Source organism: Buceros rhinoceros, unplaced genomic scaffold, assembly GCF_000710305.1.
Source record: "Buceros rhinoceros silvestris isolate BGI_N320 unplaced genomic scaffold, ASM71030v1 scaffold37367, whole genome shotgun sequence".
Lineage (NCBI taxonomy): Eukaryota > Metazoa > Chordata > Aves > Bucerotiformes > Bucerotidae > Buceros > Buceros rhinoceros.
Window position 1 is genome coordinate 8,100 of NW_010424607.1, and position 16,038 is coordinate 24,137.

General features: G+C 49.5%; 1 protein-coding gene across 1 annotated transcript in view; it reads left to right on the forward strand.

The window, feature by feature from the left end:
- The first annotated feature begins 389 nt into the window (after positions 1–389).
- The window catches only part of KDM2B (lysine (K)-specific demethylase 2B), a 17,527-nt gene continuing 1,878 nt past the window's right edge, over positions 390–16,038 (forward strand). The window contains exons 1-8 of the mRNA XM_010140848.1: positions 390–608; positions 4,235–4,378; positions 9,036–9,122; positions 9,639–9,899; positions 10,896–10,934; positions 12,578–13,251; positions 14,681–14,844; positions 15,330–15,491. Coding sequence (XP_010139150.1) covers positions 546–608; positions 4,235–4,378; positions 9,036–9,122; positions 9,639–9,899; positions 10,896–10,934; positions 12,578–13,251; positions 14,681–14,844; positions 15,330–15,491 — 1,594 coding nt within the window. The 5' untranslated portion in view covers positions 390–545. The remainder of the gene's footprint in view (positions 609–4,234; positions 4,379–9,035; positions 9,123–9,638; positions 9,900–10,895; positions 10,935–12,577; positions 13,252–14,680; positions 14,845–15,329; positions 15,492–16,038) is intronic.

A 16,038-nucleotide genomic window follows, 5' to 3' on the forward strand; every position in this document is an offset into this window, starting at 1 on the left:
TGGCTTAACCTGAGCACGGTCCCAGGAGCTCCCTGGCCCAGAACTCAGCAGTGTCACAGATCATCTCTTGACCTATGCCAAGCATGTCACTTGGGCCTCAGTCCTGCATTGAGCTGGGCGCATATTGATTCTCCCTGCCCTCCTGCCTTGGTTTCTTTGTATCTTCACCATCATCTTTTCTCAAGAAGGTCCTTACATTCTCGAGAAGAGAACTCCTTTAGCTGTAAGAGTGATCGTATGCATCTGCTGAGCATTACCCAACTATCATCCTGATACATCTGCTGGTTTTAATCTGAGATGGGTACAGCTGCTGTCTGAGGATGTTCTGGAGTTTAGATGGTGAGTGGGATGTGTCATTAACCTTGTGTGTCTGACTCTTTCAGAACAGGGCAGTCGGACGGCCCAAAGGGAAGCTGGGCGCTGCTTCTGCGGTGAAGCTCGCGGCTAATCGGACAACTGCTGGAGCACGTCGGAGGAGGACGCGATGCCGCAAGTGCGAGGCGTGTCTGCGGACAGAGTGCGGCGAGTGTCACTTCTGCAAAGACATGAAGAAATTTGGGGGACCTGGCAGGATGAAGCAGTCCTGCATTATGAGGCAGTGTATTGCAGTAAGTGTACCTGTTGCTGCAACTCGTTTCCTCTCTCTGTGTCTCCTGGTGACAAGGTGTGGAACTGAGAACTCTTCTCGAATAGTCTCTAAAGTGTATCTGAAAAAACAGTGTAATCCCTGCCCACTCAGATCAGACCTTTTCTTCCTCTCGCTTTTTGTCCTCCCCAAATCTTTAACTAGAATGCTGCTAAAACATAATAGCACAGCTTTGTTCTTGAGAATGTAGAAGTGGAGATTATCAGTACACCGGAAACTGGCACTCAAGTCGCACTGAAATTCTGGGATTTCCAGGGAGAAGGGGAAGAGTGGGAAGTTCTGATTCAAAGGGATAAGAGGCCTGTTTGGATCTCTGAATTTCCTGAGAAAAGCTGCCTTGCAACCGTCTTTACCCTGTTAACTGCTTAGCCAAATTCAGGTATGGAGAAACCTTTGACTGGCATCCTCCAGGCCCTGGGCGTTGGTGACCCCAGCCCCAGGCTACTGGAGGTCTGAATTTTGGTTTGTTTGCTGTCACCCAGGCATATAGCAGAGGGTCTGACAGAGAGGGGCTGGAGAGCCATCAAGGCAGGGTCTTGCCTTCCTCAGGGACTGGAAATGGCTCTTGGGTGATGAGCATCAGAGTGGGACAAGCAGGCAAGCAAAGACAGTTTCCTGGGCTCCTGTGATACATTGCTTAGAGGCTTCTTGTGTCAAAAGTGATAGATTTGTATTTAGCAAATATTGACAGATTAATCTTCCATTTAGTTGTCCAAAAAGCTTTCGAATCTGTTGCTTTCATAGCGACTATTGCGGAGCTTCTCCTCAAGTCCCATGTCAGCAGTGCACCCATTCGAGGGTAGAAATTAGCTTTCGCTCTTATCTGAGTTCTTTGGAAGGTCTTGTTTATGCTGTTGTTAAGGGTTTGGTTTTCTGGTTATTTTGTTTTTTGGGTTTTTTTAAGGAAAAGAATGTTGTTTATTCATATCTGAAATATCAGCCCATCTATACTGATTTCTCTCTTAACTCTTATTACAGTTCCTTTCACTTTAGGTTTTTTTTTTTTCCTTTATTTCTGATGAGGAAACCAAAGCGGAGCCATTAAATGAATTGCTCTGACACTGATAAAAAAACCTGATAAGCACTTAAGGTTTCCAGTAGTTGCAACTGGTAGCTCACTCTATGTCCTGTTCTAAGCCACGTGCTGTTCTTGACATGGAGGATTGGATTCAGCTCTGCTGGATCTTTCAGTAAAGTACATAGAATATCTACCTTTCTGCAGAGTGCTTTTGCAGCTCAAGTATCTTTTCTTTGAACACTTGATTTCCTGGAGTGTGGCATGAATTGAACAGCATGGATGAAGAATTTATTATTCTCCAGGGAGAAGAAATAGTGAAGTCGTGCTGCCTTTTTAGTGGAGGGATTAAATTAGGGCTGCAGTGTGCTTTCTTGTCCTGACTGATGAAGGAAACTTTCGTACTAAGCTGTTTCACTCTTGATAACACAGGCTGAGCCTTCCGGAGATGAACTGGGTTTTCTTCTGGCTGAGTGTAGTCATCCTCTCATCTCCTCTCTTCTAATGATGAAGTATTTTTCTTCTTGGTACCTGCAGTTTTATTTCCAGAAGTGTGGTTCAAGCACAGGGCTCGGCAGCTGGGTACTCCAATTCCTTGTCCTACCCCTACTTGTATGCATCCAAGAAGACATCTCTGCCCTTCAGAGGTTCCTGTTGGTGTTGATAGCAGGGGCAGTGTTACAGACTTAGAGCAGCAAAAGTATGGAAAATTTGCAGGTTGAACTGTTGTTACTTTTAAGGGCGTTTTACGTTTCTCTAAGCAATCCTATTGTCTTTAGTGTTGTTCATTAGGTTCTCCAGCAGCTGCAGCGGTAATATATTGTGGTACCTATCCAACAGCTTCCGGCCAAAAAAAGCCCAAAACACCGAAGCACAGCTCTGTGGAAGTAATGAGCCCTACAGTTCTGGAATTGCACTTTCCTCTAGTTGATAACGCTGACAATATTAACTAGTCACAGACTTTCATTAAACTTGGAAGCCTTAAGAGAGCCCATACTGCTGATCAGAGAACAGAAAACTCCTCTGCATCACTAGTTCAATCAGGAAAGGAAACAGAAGTGCCAGGGACACTTTATGCTGCATCGAGTAGGTCTGAAGAGAGCGTGGGGCTCTGTGCTGGCAGGACAGGGTGTGACAGCGTGGCTGCTGTTCCAGCCTGGCAGCGGGACAGAGCTAGTTGGGGTGCAGAGTTGATTCCCTAGGCACCCTGGCACCCAGCAAGAAAGATTGTACCGCTTCTGGGATGTTTGTTCTTGTGTGTGGATAAAAATATTTGTTGTGTGGGAGATGGGACAAAACCAGTTGGCAGAGCTCTTATGGCTCTGGACAACTTGGCTTTCCTCTGGGTTACCTGCTGGTGGAATGGGGATCCTGGGGATTCCTCTTCTGTACTCAGAGGAAGGGTGGGAATTAAATAGCATTTGCAAAACCCTTTTGAAGTGGAGTGTGGGGAAGTACTGGCGTGAGAAAGCAGGGAAGTGTTGCCATAGCGAGTGTCTTGGATGTTGGGGTGGGCGGTAGCACCCTGTGCTCTGTAATGGCTTCACTCTAGCTGGGTTTTCCCTGGCTGAAACTTGCGAAAGGAGGCACTGTTAGTTTGTGTGTAAGTATCCACTTCAGGATTTTATCCACTCCATCTGCGAGAGATCCTTGCTGTGAAAAGTCTCATCTCTGGCTGCTTAGTAGTTAAGGGCTTGCAACCTAATCGATTGCATCTCCCATTACAGCCAGCTTCTTACCAGGACCTTCCTTTTCTTGACTGTAATGAGGCTTATACCTTACTGCTGCAGAAGTTAGTTACTCATTAGCACAAAGGTGGCTTTTTAATTAAACTGGCATTCAGTGCTTTGACATGAGTGACAAATATGTGAGATACTGCAGTTCCCTTTCTGCCTCAGAAAAAAAATGAGTGTGCTTCTCACTTGTGACACTTGCAGGAGAGAAATACTCTTTTATGTGTCTGTGCAGAGCATTGTGCAATGCTCAGGCTAGTAGCTGGGCTCTGGATGATGGACAGTCAGGAAAAGGTCTGCTCTTGGTTCTGCTGAGAGCTTGCTGTGAGGCCTGGATTGGGTCCCCTGACATCTGTCTGCCCTGCTTGTAAAACAGGGGAGCTTCCACATTGCTGTTGGATTGTGAAGCTTAGTGGATATGAACAGTGATGTTCTAGGTTGCTTCTCTTCCTTCCCACTGTACACTAGTGAAGTGACTCATATGCCAATGTGTCAGCTCACAGATTCACAGGACCCCCCCAAAAAAGCATTTTCACCCATCCCTGGGATGCCCCATGAGTCTCTGTTGCTCCAGGGAGGCTGCTTGGCACTCTCATTCCATGAAACGTGTCCTGTGGTGCTTGGTCTGGATATCCAGCCCTGATTGTTACCAGTTTTTCTTGCCTTTGTTGCTCTGCTGGGCTGGAGCCTTCAGCATTTTGCTGAATTAAATAATATATTAAATAATCCCTCTTTATCTCCCCTTTGAATTGAGGGTACTGTAAATGCATGTTGAGTTCTTCCTTTTCCGTGTATCTTCTGTGTCCTGACCAAGACTTCTTTTCTGCTGTGTGTACACAGCCGGTGTTGCCCCATACTGCTGTGTGTCTGGTGTGCGGAGAAGCCGGGAAAGAGGACACCGTGGAAGAGGAGGAGAGCAAGTTTAATCTCATGCTAATGGAATGCTCCATTTGTAATGAAATCATACACCCAGGATGCCTTAAGGTTAGTACACGGATGTGATACATGTTGGAAACAACAACTGGATTAGTTATCACCTTAATGGAACAGTAGTGCACAGAAACTGGAAAGCTTTCACGTTTTAGTCTGTGGAAACTGAAGGGAGCAAAGAGTTGGTGCAAGAAGCAGGGTGACGGTGTGGCACGTGCAGCCCCGGCTGGCAGGCGGGGATTCTCTGATGCAGGCAGAGAGTCTTGCTTTGGACAGGCTCTGGAATGCGTCTGCATGCAACTGTCTTGTGGGTGGTTTTGTTTTGTTTTTCTTTGTTTCTTTTTTGGTTCTCCTTTAAGGAAGTGAGGAGTGTCGGTGGGGCCAGTACCTTTGGATGGGTTAATTACAGTCCCTGTGTCCCACGAAGTACGAACGAGTGGTTCACTATTCCTGTTGATCCAGGCACAGATGTGCCTTTCAGTGGCAGCTGGCTTTAAAGATGTTTGGAGCAAATGTTGCAGTAGGAAGACGGCAGCTCTGGAGAGCAAACCGAGCGAGTTCCAGGCTGCAGGAGTGCTCACCCTTGGCTGACTCGAGCTCCCCGAGCAGCTATATTCTCTGCTGCTAACAAAAGTGTCATTTTGGGCATCTCTGTGTATATTAGCATTTAGAAGCCTTCTTTCTCCAGAGCTGGTTACTTTCAGCTGATCGGCCATTTCCTGTTGCTGATTTGTTTATGGTTAAAGTGATTTGCCAAAGCAAATGTATTCTGACACACCATGCCCCAGAAAGCAGCTTTTGGCCCTTCTGGGATCTCTGGAAGTAGAGGTACGTTCCTTACGCAGGCCTGGGGGATGATGCTCTCCTGCCCTTTCATTTCTCTTGCTCTGTCCGTAGTACTGCAGCAAGCTCTGAGTGTGTCATTTATTAGAGCAGAAAGTAGGTAACTGGCAAACCAGAACTGTGGCTGTCTCTCTGATTCATGAAAGTGGTGCTCACAGCTCCTGCCACAGATGGCTCTGGAAAGGAGCTTTGCTTGCTTGGCCCTTTGTAAAACAAGGCTTGGGGGGCTGATGAAGCCAGGGAAGGAGCTGCTCGTTTTCAGAGGTGCCTCAATTTCTGCTTGTAGCTGCTACTTTGCTATTCCAGTCCTTCCTGAAAGTGCCCTGTGCTCCCCATCTCTCACTGTGCAGCATCAGTGACACTTCATGGCTGAGTCCAGAGGACAGCACTGGTGCCTAGTGGCAGTTCACGAATGAGTTCCTCTCCCCATACCGTGTTTGGGACTATTTGCACAGGATGTCGGTCAGATCTGTGACATCAAGCAAGTGCTGTTTGTTCTTTTACGCAGGTGGGGGGTTCTGAGTACTGTTTTGGAAATTAGGAACAATGTCACTTTGGGTGTTTCTGAAAACTCCCTGGTGGGAGATGGACAGTGTGCCTTGCGTGGCATGTGTTTTAATTCCTCAGTGCTTCTGTTGAGCTGGAATGGTGGGGGAACTGGTACTGTCTATTTACTGAGACAAAAGGGCACTGGTAGGATTTAAGAATTGTCTTGAAAGGCGAGATGAGACTATGAGCAGGGGAACAGCAGAAGGAAAACAGAGCCGCTGCCTTGGATCCCTCCTTGCTCTTCATTCCCACATTCCATGATTTTTTGCAAGACAAAAATCTGTTGCCATGTTTACGTGTTGTTTGAGCCCTTGACATGGGCTTCGTCCTCTGGGCTTAAGCCCAGACCTGGTCATTGTGGGAAGCGCCTTTGAATGCGGACACAGCCCCACGCAGCTGCTTCGGCTGTCCACGGAGAGAAAGTCCCTTCCTGTCCTGCTCGGAAAACAGGCAGCAGTACACGTGAGCTGTCGGTCACCTCCAGTTCAATGTCTGGCAAATGTACTCTTGGGGGAGACTGGAATAAACTGGATCAGGAAGGGAGGAGTGTCCTTTCCTGGCTTATGCCCATGTGGAGTGAATTCCCTCCAAGATGCATCTCCAGAGCTTGTGGAGTACTTTGGCACAGGCACTGGCTAATTTGTCCCCCAGGGCAGGTCATTCCTGGTTTGAAGTCCATCCTCTTCCAGCTTCCTGTGCATGGCTGTGGTGGGTTTTCTCCATAAACAGAACGGTGTCAGGGGATGATTTCTTCAAGGAGCTCCCGGTTCCTCAGGTGCGTCTGGCACACTCGCAGCCTTGAGGGGCTTCTTGTGTGCCTCTGGCTGGGGGAGCCCTGGCTACCAGAGCACCTTCAGTGCTTATGTTGGAACTGCGCTGACAGCCAGGATGTTCCACGTGCTGAGAAGTATCACGGGAGGTTTCTGACATGCTTCTTTCCTTGAAAATACGATACCAGTGCAAGGCTCGTTTTGCTATAGAGTTTCTCATGAAACTGAGCTTGGCAAGTGTTTCGCAAGCGCAGCATTGTTTCCAGGGGGAGCTAGTGAGATTTTGGGGGGAGCATTGCCTTTTGCTGTCACAGAGCATTTGAGTTGAACCAATATTGATGAATTTTTCTTGCTGCATCTCAAATTGCTAGTAATGCTGGTTAGCACTGTGAGTTAGCACTGTGTTAGTGTGAGTGAGCTCAGTTTCTGATGCTGTTCCCTTAAGGAGAAGGGGTTGCTTTGTTTTCCCCCGTAGGAGCCTGTTTTTTATCATCTTAGGTGGATGCAGTGATAATATTGGCAAAGGTGAGTATTTAGGTGCCCCATCAGAGCAGCAGAAATGCAGAGACTTTTTCCAGCGCAGCCTCACTGCTGCCCGTGGCTCCAGCCCAGGCCTGTCTCGCTGCCTGTGTTGTTTCAGCCATGGCACTGCCTGACTTCATGGCTCTCACTCAGCGATGTCGGATCAGCATCCTGGGGTCTCCATATTCCCTGGCAAGAAGACTCTGCACTAGCGTAATCTCATGTTTAGACTCTGAGTCGCTGACCTTGAGCTGCGGGTCCCTTGCTGAAAATGCCTCACGCGGTGGCTGTTTGCAGCAGACACTCGAACTGGCTCCCACCCAGCCTGAAAGGCTCGGGACAGACTTGGTGTCAGGTTTGTGTGTCTAATTAGTTTGCCTGCAGTTCCCCACATCTGTTCAGTTCCTTAAACTTCACAGGAAGGACAGAGCTGTAGCACTTTCCCTTCAGTAGTGTTTGTTCTATATTCAGTGCGGGAAATAACTTGTTCCCAACTTGGGCTTGGGCCAGGAATTGTTCCCCCGAGGCAGAGATGTATACAACAACTCCCGGAGTATCTTACACCTACCATGGGAAAGAAGCTTCAAAGGCGGACAGTTGTGATAAAACCAGTATTTAAATTCTGCCCACTTCATTTACTCATTTATTAACTCCAGAAGACTTGCTGAGAGAGACTGACATGTCGTTGCACTCGCTGGATGGGGAAACTAGAATGGCTGCTGTCTGGCTGGGGGACTTGAGGAAGCGGTTCCCCTAAACCCGAGGGCTGGCTGCTGCACAGCCAGAGCATGTTCGCTGAGCTGGGAGGAGAGGAGGAAACATTTCAGAAACATGGAAAATGTGCAGGTCTCTGCCCCTGCCTGTTTCAGCAGCAGCTTCCTGGTGCTGTGCTGCTGGTGCCCAGCTCTCTGGCTTGACAGGAGCGTGTTTTTGTTGTCTACAATAGTAATAAATTAATTTTTTTTTCTCCCCAAGGCTTTTTTTTCTGAGATATAACTAAACCTTTAAATGAGAATGTGCCATTGATGTGTGTATGTGTGGAGGCTGTTTCTAGCTTAGCTCTACCTTTCATCCCCAGAATGAATTTCATTCACAGAAATGCCTTTGCAGCCACCTGTCTCTTGTCTGGAAAGTCATGTGGGCTCCTCTATGGAAATTCAGAAGCCAGCAGCTTTTCAGCTGAGCAGGGCAGGACTCCGCTTTTATTGTAGCGTAACAACACTGAGTGTGTGTCTTCTCTTTCAGAAAGCAGAATGTCACAGTCTCAGAGGTGGTGAAGCAGTAAGCAGTTCTCTTCCTCACACTGGCTGGGTAACTGTGGGTGTGAGAAACCTTAAAAATGCCTTTGTGTGTCCAGTCTGTGAATAAAAGTGCCTGTTCTCGGCTGACTTGGCAGCCATCACTTTTATTGGCACACAGGCTGGAGGGCAGGAGGCATGGGACTGCTAGTGCTGATCCATAAAGAAAAACATTTTAAGGAACACTTGATTAGAGTGCAGGGTGCTTGGCTTCTAAAAATGCCAAACAGTGCGAATGTCTGTGAGCGTGTGGGGGGCGGGGGGAGAAAATCCCACCCCGCAGCAGGTCAGGCTGTGCCTCTCTTGGGGAAGCTGGGGCTGAGCTTTGCAGATAAGTGGGATGGGAGGACATTTGGAGGTGGCTTTGGGGGGAGTTTGGGTTGGGTGGTTGGGGTGGTTTGTGTTGTTTTGGCTTTTTGCCCTGTGTTAATTGGGATGGACATTGACCTTCATAAAAAGCCCAGCTGTCAAACGCCGATTTGGCCAGCGTGCTTTCCTCCCCTGCTGAGATCAGAAGGGTGATTGTGTGCGACCGGGGGCTCACTCAGCACCGGCAGGACGGTGCGGCACCCGCAGTGATCTGGGTGTCTTCTCTGCAGCCTTTGGGAGGGCAGCAGTCGGTCAGAGAACATCACGAGCTGTACAAAATGCCTCTATATGACCTACCTGTAGATTTCGACGGCTTTTTGCAGCATGGTTGTGAATTGAGTTGTGCCTCTCTCTCGCCAGGTGAAGGAATCGGATGGTGTGGTGAACGATGAGCTGCCGAACTGCTGGGAGTGTCCAAAGTGCAACCATGCAGGGAAAACTGGAAAAGTGAGTTTAATGGGAATAAGTGGTGCTGGCATGAGATTCAGAATCTCAAGCATTCCTTCTAGCTTGTAGAGAGAATTTTGCCCAGTACCAGCTTTTGATTTTGAGCTTAATTCAGTGGAATTGAAGGAAATAAGCTGATGACTTTCTATTCTTTGATAGTTTTTGTAGTCTTGTTCCACGTACCAACGCTTCACCCAGAACCTGAGAATATTTAGGTTACTTCTGTGCGTGTTAACTTCTAAGATGAAAATACTTCTTAAAAAACCCCAAATCCCGAAGCTATTATGCAAAACCTGAAGTGTCTGTTGGAATTGGCAAAACATTATTTCTTTGCACACTGAGACCAGACACTTGCAAGTGTCTAGTTATGAAGGTTGAAACTACTTTAACTCCTTGCTCATGGTTTTGTCTGTTACAAAGTGATCACTCACTCTTTTGGAGACAACTTGGGTAAATTGCTGAGAAAGGTATAAGATATAAAGTTTGTTTGTGTTTTGTGTCTCTTTGGCGTACAAGCAAAAGCGCGGACCAGGCTTCAAATACGCATCAAATCTCCCAGGCTCGTTGCTGAAGGAACAGAAAATGAACAGAGACAATAAGGAAGTCACAGATGCTGCAAAGCGGAAAGGGGATTGCGAAGAAACTCCCAGGCGGAAATCAGAGGAACATTCCAAAAAGCCTCAAGTTGACTCGATCCTGAGGAGAAAGTCTGACGAGGTGCATCTGTGGAGGAAAAGGAAATTCGAGAAACCCCAGGAACCCACTATGAGAAAGCGGGTAGGACAAAACGCTCTTTTCATGTGCTCACAGAGCTGCGCGTGGGCTGGCTGGGGCTGGTGTCTCTTGCCTTCTGGCTTATAGCTCATCTTGAAATCCCAGATTGTTACAAAAGAAACGGTGATGTTTTACCTTCCTTTCTGAAAACTGCTGCTCTGCCAGGACAGTAGATTGGATGGTGACGCTGGGGTTGATGTGCAGAGGCTGAAAACACTGGGCTATGGCTGTTCTGTTATTCAAAATGCTGGAAACCCCACTTTAATGGCAAAGTCTTGACAAGATGCTCGGAGTAGGAACAAGGTGACAAATCACATTTTAATGGGCACCTTTTCATCTCTCTCCACGTGGTGGCGCATGGCAGCTGGTTCTGAGGCTGCTTCAGGGACTACAACCCTCAACCCATCAGAAACCTTAGAAATGACACCTCCTGTAGCTCCAGAGAGGAGGATCTGCCCGCAGCAGCGATGTAGACAGTGTTCCCCTGAATTTGACAGTCAGAGCTGTTGTGCCAGGCAGGGACACTCTGAGTTGTCACACGGATTGCAAAATACGGTACTTGGGACGGACGGAAATGGTGTTTTGCAGAGGTAGAAACGAGGACCTAGATTTCACGTGTCTCACGAGTAAATGGCTGATGGCTTTAAAATCGGACTCAGTGGCTGGTTTTGGATTGCATGTGTAGCTCACCAGGAGCGGCCGTCGGTCTGCCCTGCAAGGCTTGGCAGTGGGAGTGCTGCAGGACGGTACACGTAGGGACTGGGGTTGCTTTGGTGGAGTGAGAGTGCGCAATCCCCCATACCAGTTTCTGCGTGTCTGCTTTCCAGCCGTGCTTTCCTTCCCCATCCCTGCGGGCTCGCTGCAGCGTTTATGGATGGCTTGAATTGCGCCATGAAAGCTGCCCGGTGTGTGGGGAAGGCACTGTGGATCCCCAGACCTTCATCAGACAGCACAGCAAATGTCATGGCTTGGGGTTTTTACTTTTCTTTCTTCCAACAGCTAAAACTGGGAAAAGAAGACAAACTCTTCAGGAAGAAGGTACTTTGCCTTTTCAATAGATGTGTTCTCAATCCCTTATAATCCCTTCTCATGGGAGCTGAATGGTGAGCCAGTTTCTCTATCAGTCATGTCCTTGTATCACTGCAGGTGTTTTTATTATCCCATTTACATCTCGAAATTGCAGAATATCTCCCTCATGGAAACCTTTGCACTCCAGGGTAGTTTAGCTGCAGTCTGGTTTTAAATTTTGTGTTCTGTCCCATGTTAAAACATAGCAGCAGGCTGCGTTTTGATGACCCCAGGAACAAAATTCTGTTTCTATACCAATGTTTCACTCTTCCTGCATGGCCGAATTGTGTCCCTGCCACACAGCCCCTGGGCAGTCTGTGCACAGCATGTCCCGGGAGTCCCAGGACACCCCAGGGGGCCAGGGGTGACCTGGCAGGCTGGTATTGATCACCTCTCAGAATCTAGCATGATAACAGAGGTCCGATACCTTTAAACTGAGTGCTCTGTGTGAAGGAGCTGCCTGTGGTTTGATGTTGTAATTTTTTTATTCCAACCCGTCATTAACTTACTGTGACCTCTCCCTTTATAATATGTTAATTTAAAGACAGGGCGATCAGCTTTCTCCTCTGCGTGCCACAGTCTGAAGCACAGGAGCACATCCACCGACTCGATCCAATTAGCTCATTGCGAAAGCAGAGACCTTCTGATACAAAAAGTGTGTTCACAGCAGTTCACCTTTTCTTGCCAGTCCAGATCTCTTCTTACTAGAGCTAGTTCATTTTAACAGTTGGTGGCTTCTTTCTCGCTTGTAGTGATCAGATTAGACTTGAAGTCTTCCCTGGTCTTACTTTGTACGTCTCACACTTGTGTCTGGTGTGCGTCAAAAAGCGACTTGATGGATGCGAGCAAGTGAAGCGCGGTTTGCTGTTAGGAGCAGCGACCGGGGCAGGGGAGAAGGTGCCAGCTAACCCCTGTCGGCCTGTGTTGCGCTGGAGATTGTGTCAGCGCAAGGTCTCGCCAGGCTGGCGGCGTGTCAGACCTGTCGGTCAGATCCCCGTTCCACACGCACCAGAGCTGGGGGAAGCTGGAGAAGAGCAGCACAGTTTAGGGGGATGTAAAGGAGCAGCTCAAGCGTAATCAAACGAGGCTGTGAGTACCCAGCAATAAGGGCCACAACAGCACAGCCACAGCGCGAGTCAGTGCGTGCGGTTCGGGAGGTGTCAGAACCCAGCCTCTGGGCCGTGGGGCATGAGCGCATGTCAGCAGTGTTTAACGTGGGGGCTTTGCCCAGTGAATGTGTCCCAAGGCTGGTTTCTTCAGGCCTGCTGGGGAAGAGCTGTCTGTAGCGTGCTGCTTATCCTCTGTACAGGAATTGTCCACTGTGTAATGAGTGAACGAGGCCCTTAAATCCACAGGATTATGCATGGTGAATAAATGCATTTATCGCTCTCTTGGAGTCCAGAGAGCCAATAGCTGGACTCCTCATCCGTGATGGCACTTGAACTTGATACCTTTGGCCAGTGAATGTACCCTTGTGCTCGGATGGGTGGGGCCCAGTGCTGGCAGGCAGCCTGACCCCCCCGGGCAGGGCTGCCTGTGCGGAGCATCAGCATGCGAAGTGTTGCTGAGTACGTTCTTGCTCCAATAGTCAGCCCTTGTCTCTTTCTTTTCAGCGGCGATCGTGGAAGGCTCCAGATGACCGAACTGCCATGATCAAGCCCCTGCGGCGCCTGAAGCAGGAGCCAGAGGATGACCTGCCAGAAGCACCTCCCAGGTCCAAGGATAGTGACCAGTCACGATCCAGCTCGCCCACTGCAGGTCCCAGCACGGAGGGTGCCGAGCCCAGGGACAAGAAGAAGTTCAAGATGAGGAGGAAAAGGCGGCTTCCCAATAAGGAACTGAGCAAGGAGCTCAGCAAGGAGCTTAACCAGGAGATCCAAAAAACCGAGAACAGCCTTGCTAATGAGAATCACCAACCCATCAAATCTGAACCAGAGAGCGAGAACGAGGAACCTAAGCGTGCTTTGAACAACAACGAGAGACTCCATAGGTTCAGCAAAGGGTTGAACGGGACTCCCCGGGACCTGAGGCACCAGCTCATCCCCAGCCTGCGAAGCACACCTCGGGGAATAGCCCGGCCACCGCCTTCACTCTCTCCTCCCAAATGCATTCAGATGGAACGGCATGTTATCCGGCCGCCTCCCATCAGCCCCCCTCCGGACTCGCTCCCCCTGGATGACGGGGCAGCCCACGTGATGCAGAGGGAAGTCTGGATGGCTGTCTTTAGCTACCTCAGTCATAGGGACTTGTGCATCTGTATGAGAGTTTGCAAGACCTGGAACAGATGGTAAGGAGGGCGGGAGAGCGAGCTGGGTCTAACGTGCAGCGGGATGGACTCGGAAGGGAGGCGGTGGGTGATGGAGGCACTGACATCTCTTAGGAGAGGTGTGCGGGTTGTCACTGAAGCTCTGCTGAGCCCATGGAGAAGGGGTGACCAGCAGCGTCTGCAGAAGTAGCACCTCTTCTGGTGCTTTCTCAGAAACAGCAGTTCCCAGCGTTGCTGGTGGGAACTGGGTGTGTGTGAGCCTCAGCGTCAGCCTGCCGGGGCTGTAGCAGCCAGAGCAGCCTGTTCCGTAGTTAGACACCACGGTGCTCTTGCCTGCTGGAACAGGGAAGTCTAGGTCATGCTAAGTCTTGATGTCATTCTGCCCCAGGACTTGCTGACTGCTAACGCAGTTGTTTGTTCAGTTCAGCTGTTAATGAGGTGCAGTGAAGATCTCCCAGTGCTCTCGGTGTTCTCCTTGGAAGGTCCGTACTGGTTGTTCCCTGCCGAGGGGCCGTGGAGAGCGATCGTGTTCACCACGTTCTGTACCGGCAGAGCTGATGGAGGAATCCTTCATTAATTGTATTTCCTCCCAGTGTCCGTCCAGCGCGCAGGGACCAGTGCGAACTCTGACAGTCAGTGTTAGTGGGCAGATTTCTCTTCCACTGAACTCACCATGAAGCCTCTTGCTGGCTGTCACCTCGGATCCAGCTGTAACGGGCTCACAGATGGGCCAACGGTACCAGCGCCTCACCTCTAGCCCAGTCTAGTCACAAACTGGGTAAATGACAGGAGGGTTGAGAGGTTGATGGTTCGGTGTGGGAAGGAGTGTGTGGAGTGCCTGCTCTGTGGGCTTCTTGGGTCACAGAAACCTGAAACGCCTTTTCCACCAAAGTGCAGTACGTTCTAATGGCAAAAAAAAGAGAGAAAAGGCAGCATGTTGCTCGCTCGTTAGGACTTTGTGCCCATGGAGAACCACAGAGAGCGTAACAATGCCTCAGCCACGCAAAAGCACAGAGGAGCAGAGGGGGGGATGTGTTGTACAAAAGTCGCTGGTTTTAAGTAAGGAAAGCACAGGGAGATCAGGGCAGTGGTATTTAAAACCAGGCTTTATATTCAGAAGGTCTGCCAGAGGGTGTGGCTCATCTTCAGGCCAGAACACGGGCTTGAGTAAGTGCTGTGATGACTTAAAATGGGATCCGAAGCTGTTGACACTTGTATTTCTGTGGAAATAATCCTGTGCTTTATTGCGTGATACATTTGATGGAGAAACTGCAAACCTCCGTAACGTTGTGTGGTGGCGTGCTTATCTTAGCATCGCTCGGCCTTCGTTTTGCTATTTTCAGTTAAGTGCCGCAGTTTTCCCTACTGTTTAATGACACCTTTTAAGGTCTCGCAGAAATCCAAACAAGTGCCAAATTAAGTGCTGTTGGCTTTTTTTCTTTTCGGGTAGGTGCTGTGACAAAAGACTATGGACCAAAATAGATTTAAACCATTGTAAATCCATCACTCCACTTATGCTCAGTGGCATTATTAGGAGACAGCCTGTAACCCTTGATCTTAGCTGGACAAATATATCTAAAAAGCAGCTGAGTTGGCTTATCAACCGACTGCCAGGTAAGTGATGGGGTTTGACCACCTCACTGAGTTCGGCAGACCAGTGTGTAGCTAAACTGCGCTCTCTGAGGAGTGTCCGCAAGCACCCAGAGATCTCAGGGGAGGAGTTGGTCTGTAGGAATGGAGTATCAGAGGGTTAAAATGGGGCCAAAATCAGTTGTGTTGTGACTGTGTGATGTGCTGGGTAAACAAATTTGAGACAGGTCTTTGACAACTGGTAGCTCTGCTGCGGAAGGTGCCCCTGCTGATGTCATTAGTGGAGTTGGGGGGGGGGTCTGCTCTCACCCACAGTAATGAAGGTCCAGATGGTGGGAGAGGTGGTGAGCTGGGCAGGAGGAGGCTTACGGGGTCCCTGCTTGCCCTGGCGTGCTGGGATTGTTCGTCAGAGCAGCCCTGGGCTTCGCTGAACCTGTGCGTGGTAGTGGAGATCGCTGCGGGTGCCTCTCTGGGTTGGCCACGTGCTCCAACTTCTTCTGTATCTGCAGGTCTTCGAGACCTGCTGTTATCAGGGTGCTCATGGATAGCAGTGTCGGCACTTTGTAGTTCCAGTTGTCCTTTACTCCGAACTCTGGACGTGCAGTGGGCAGAAGGACTGAAAGACGCACAAATGAGAGACCTCTTGTCACCACCCACCGATAACCGGCCAGGTAACAGGCGGGAGGAGCACGCGGGAGAGCTGTCCCGGGAGAGCTGTCCCAGGCGCGCTGTGGCACGTTCTGCTGCTAGTCCCCCTTGGAGGAACCGGGCAGGCGCCCCGCAGCTAGCACCGGCGGGGGTCCGGGCTTCGCTGGGGTGTTCAAAGTAGTGACTTGCAACACCTCCCCGCTGGAAGGCACTGGGTAACGAGTGATGTTCTCTGGCTGCTGAACAGTCGTCTGAGCCACTGTGCTGGTTTTCTGTCTGACTTTCTTCTCTTCAGGCTGCAACGGGTGTACTTTAGAGAGTATGGAAACACTTTCTTCCAGTTCAGGGAAGGAGCAGTTCTGTGGGTCATGCCACATTCGCCCGGATATCAGCTCAGGTGAAATTTTGAGCAAATCAGATCTGCTTTCTGGCATGCACTGCACAGCCTACTGCTTATTCCCGACTTGTAATTCCGCTGGGCCCCTGCAGTAACTGTCATCCCTTTTGTTTTGAAATCAGGAGGTGGCTTTGTCCACGTGCCTGTTCCAAAAATAGACAAGCGTTCCTGCT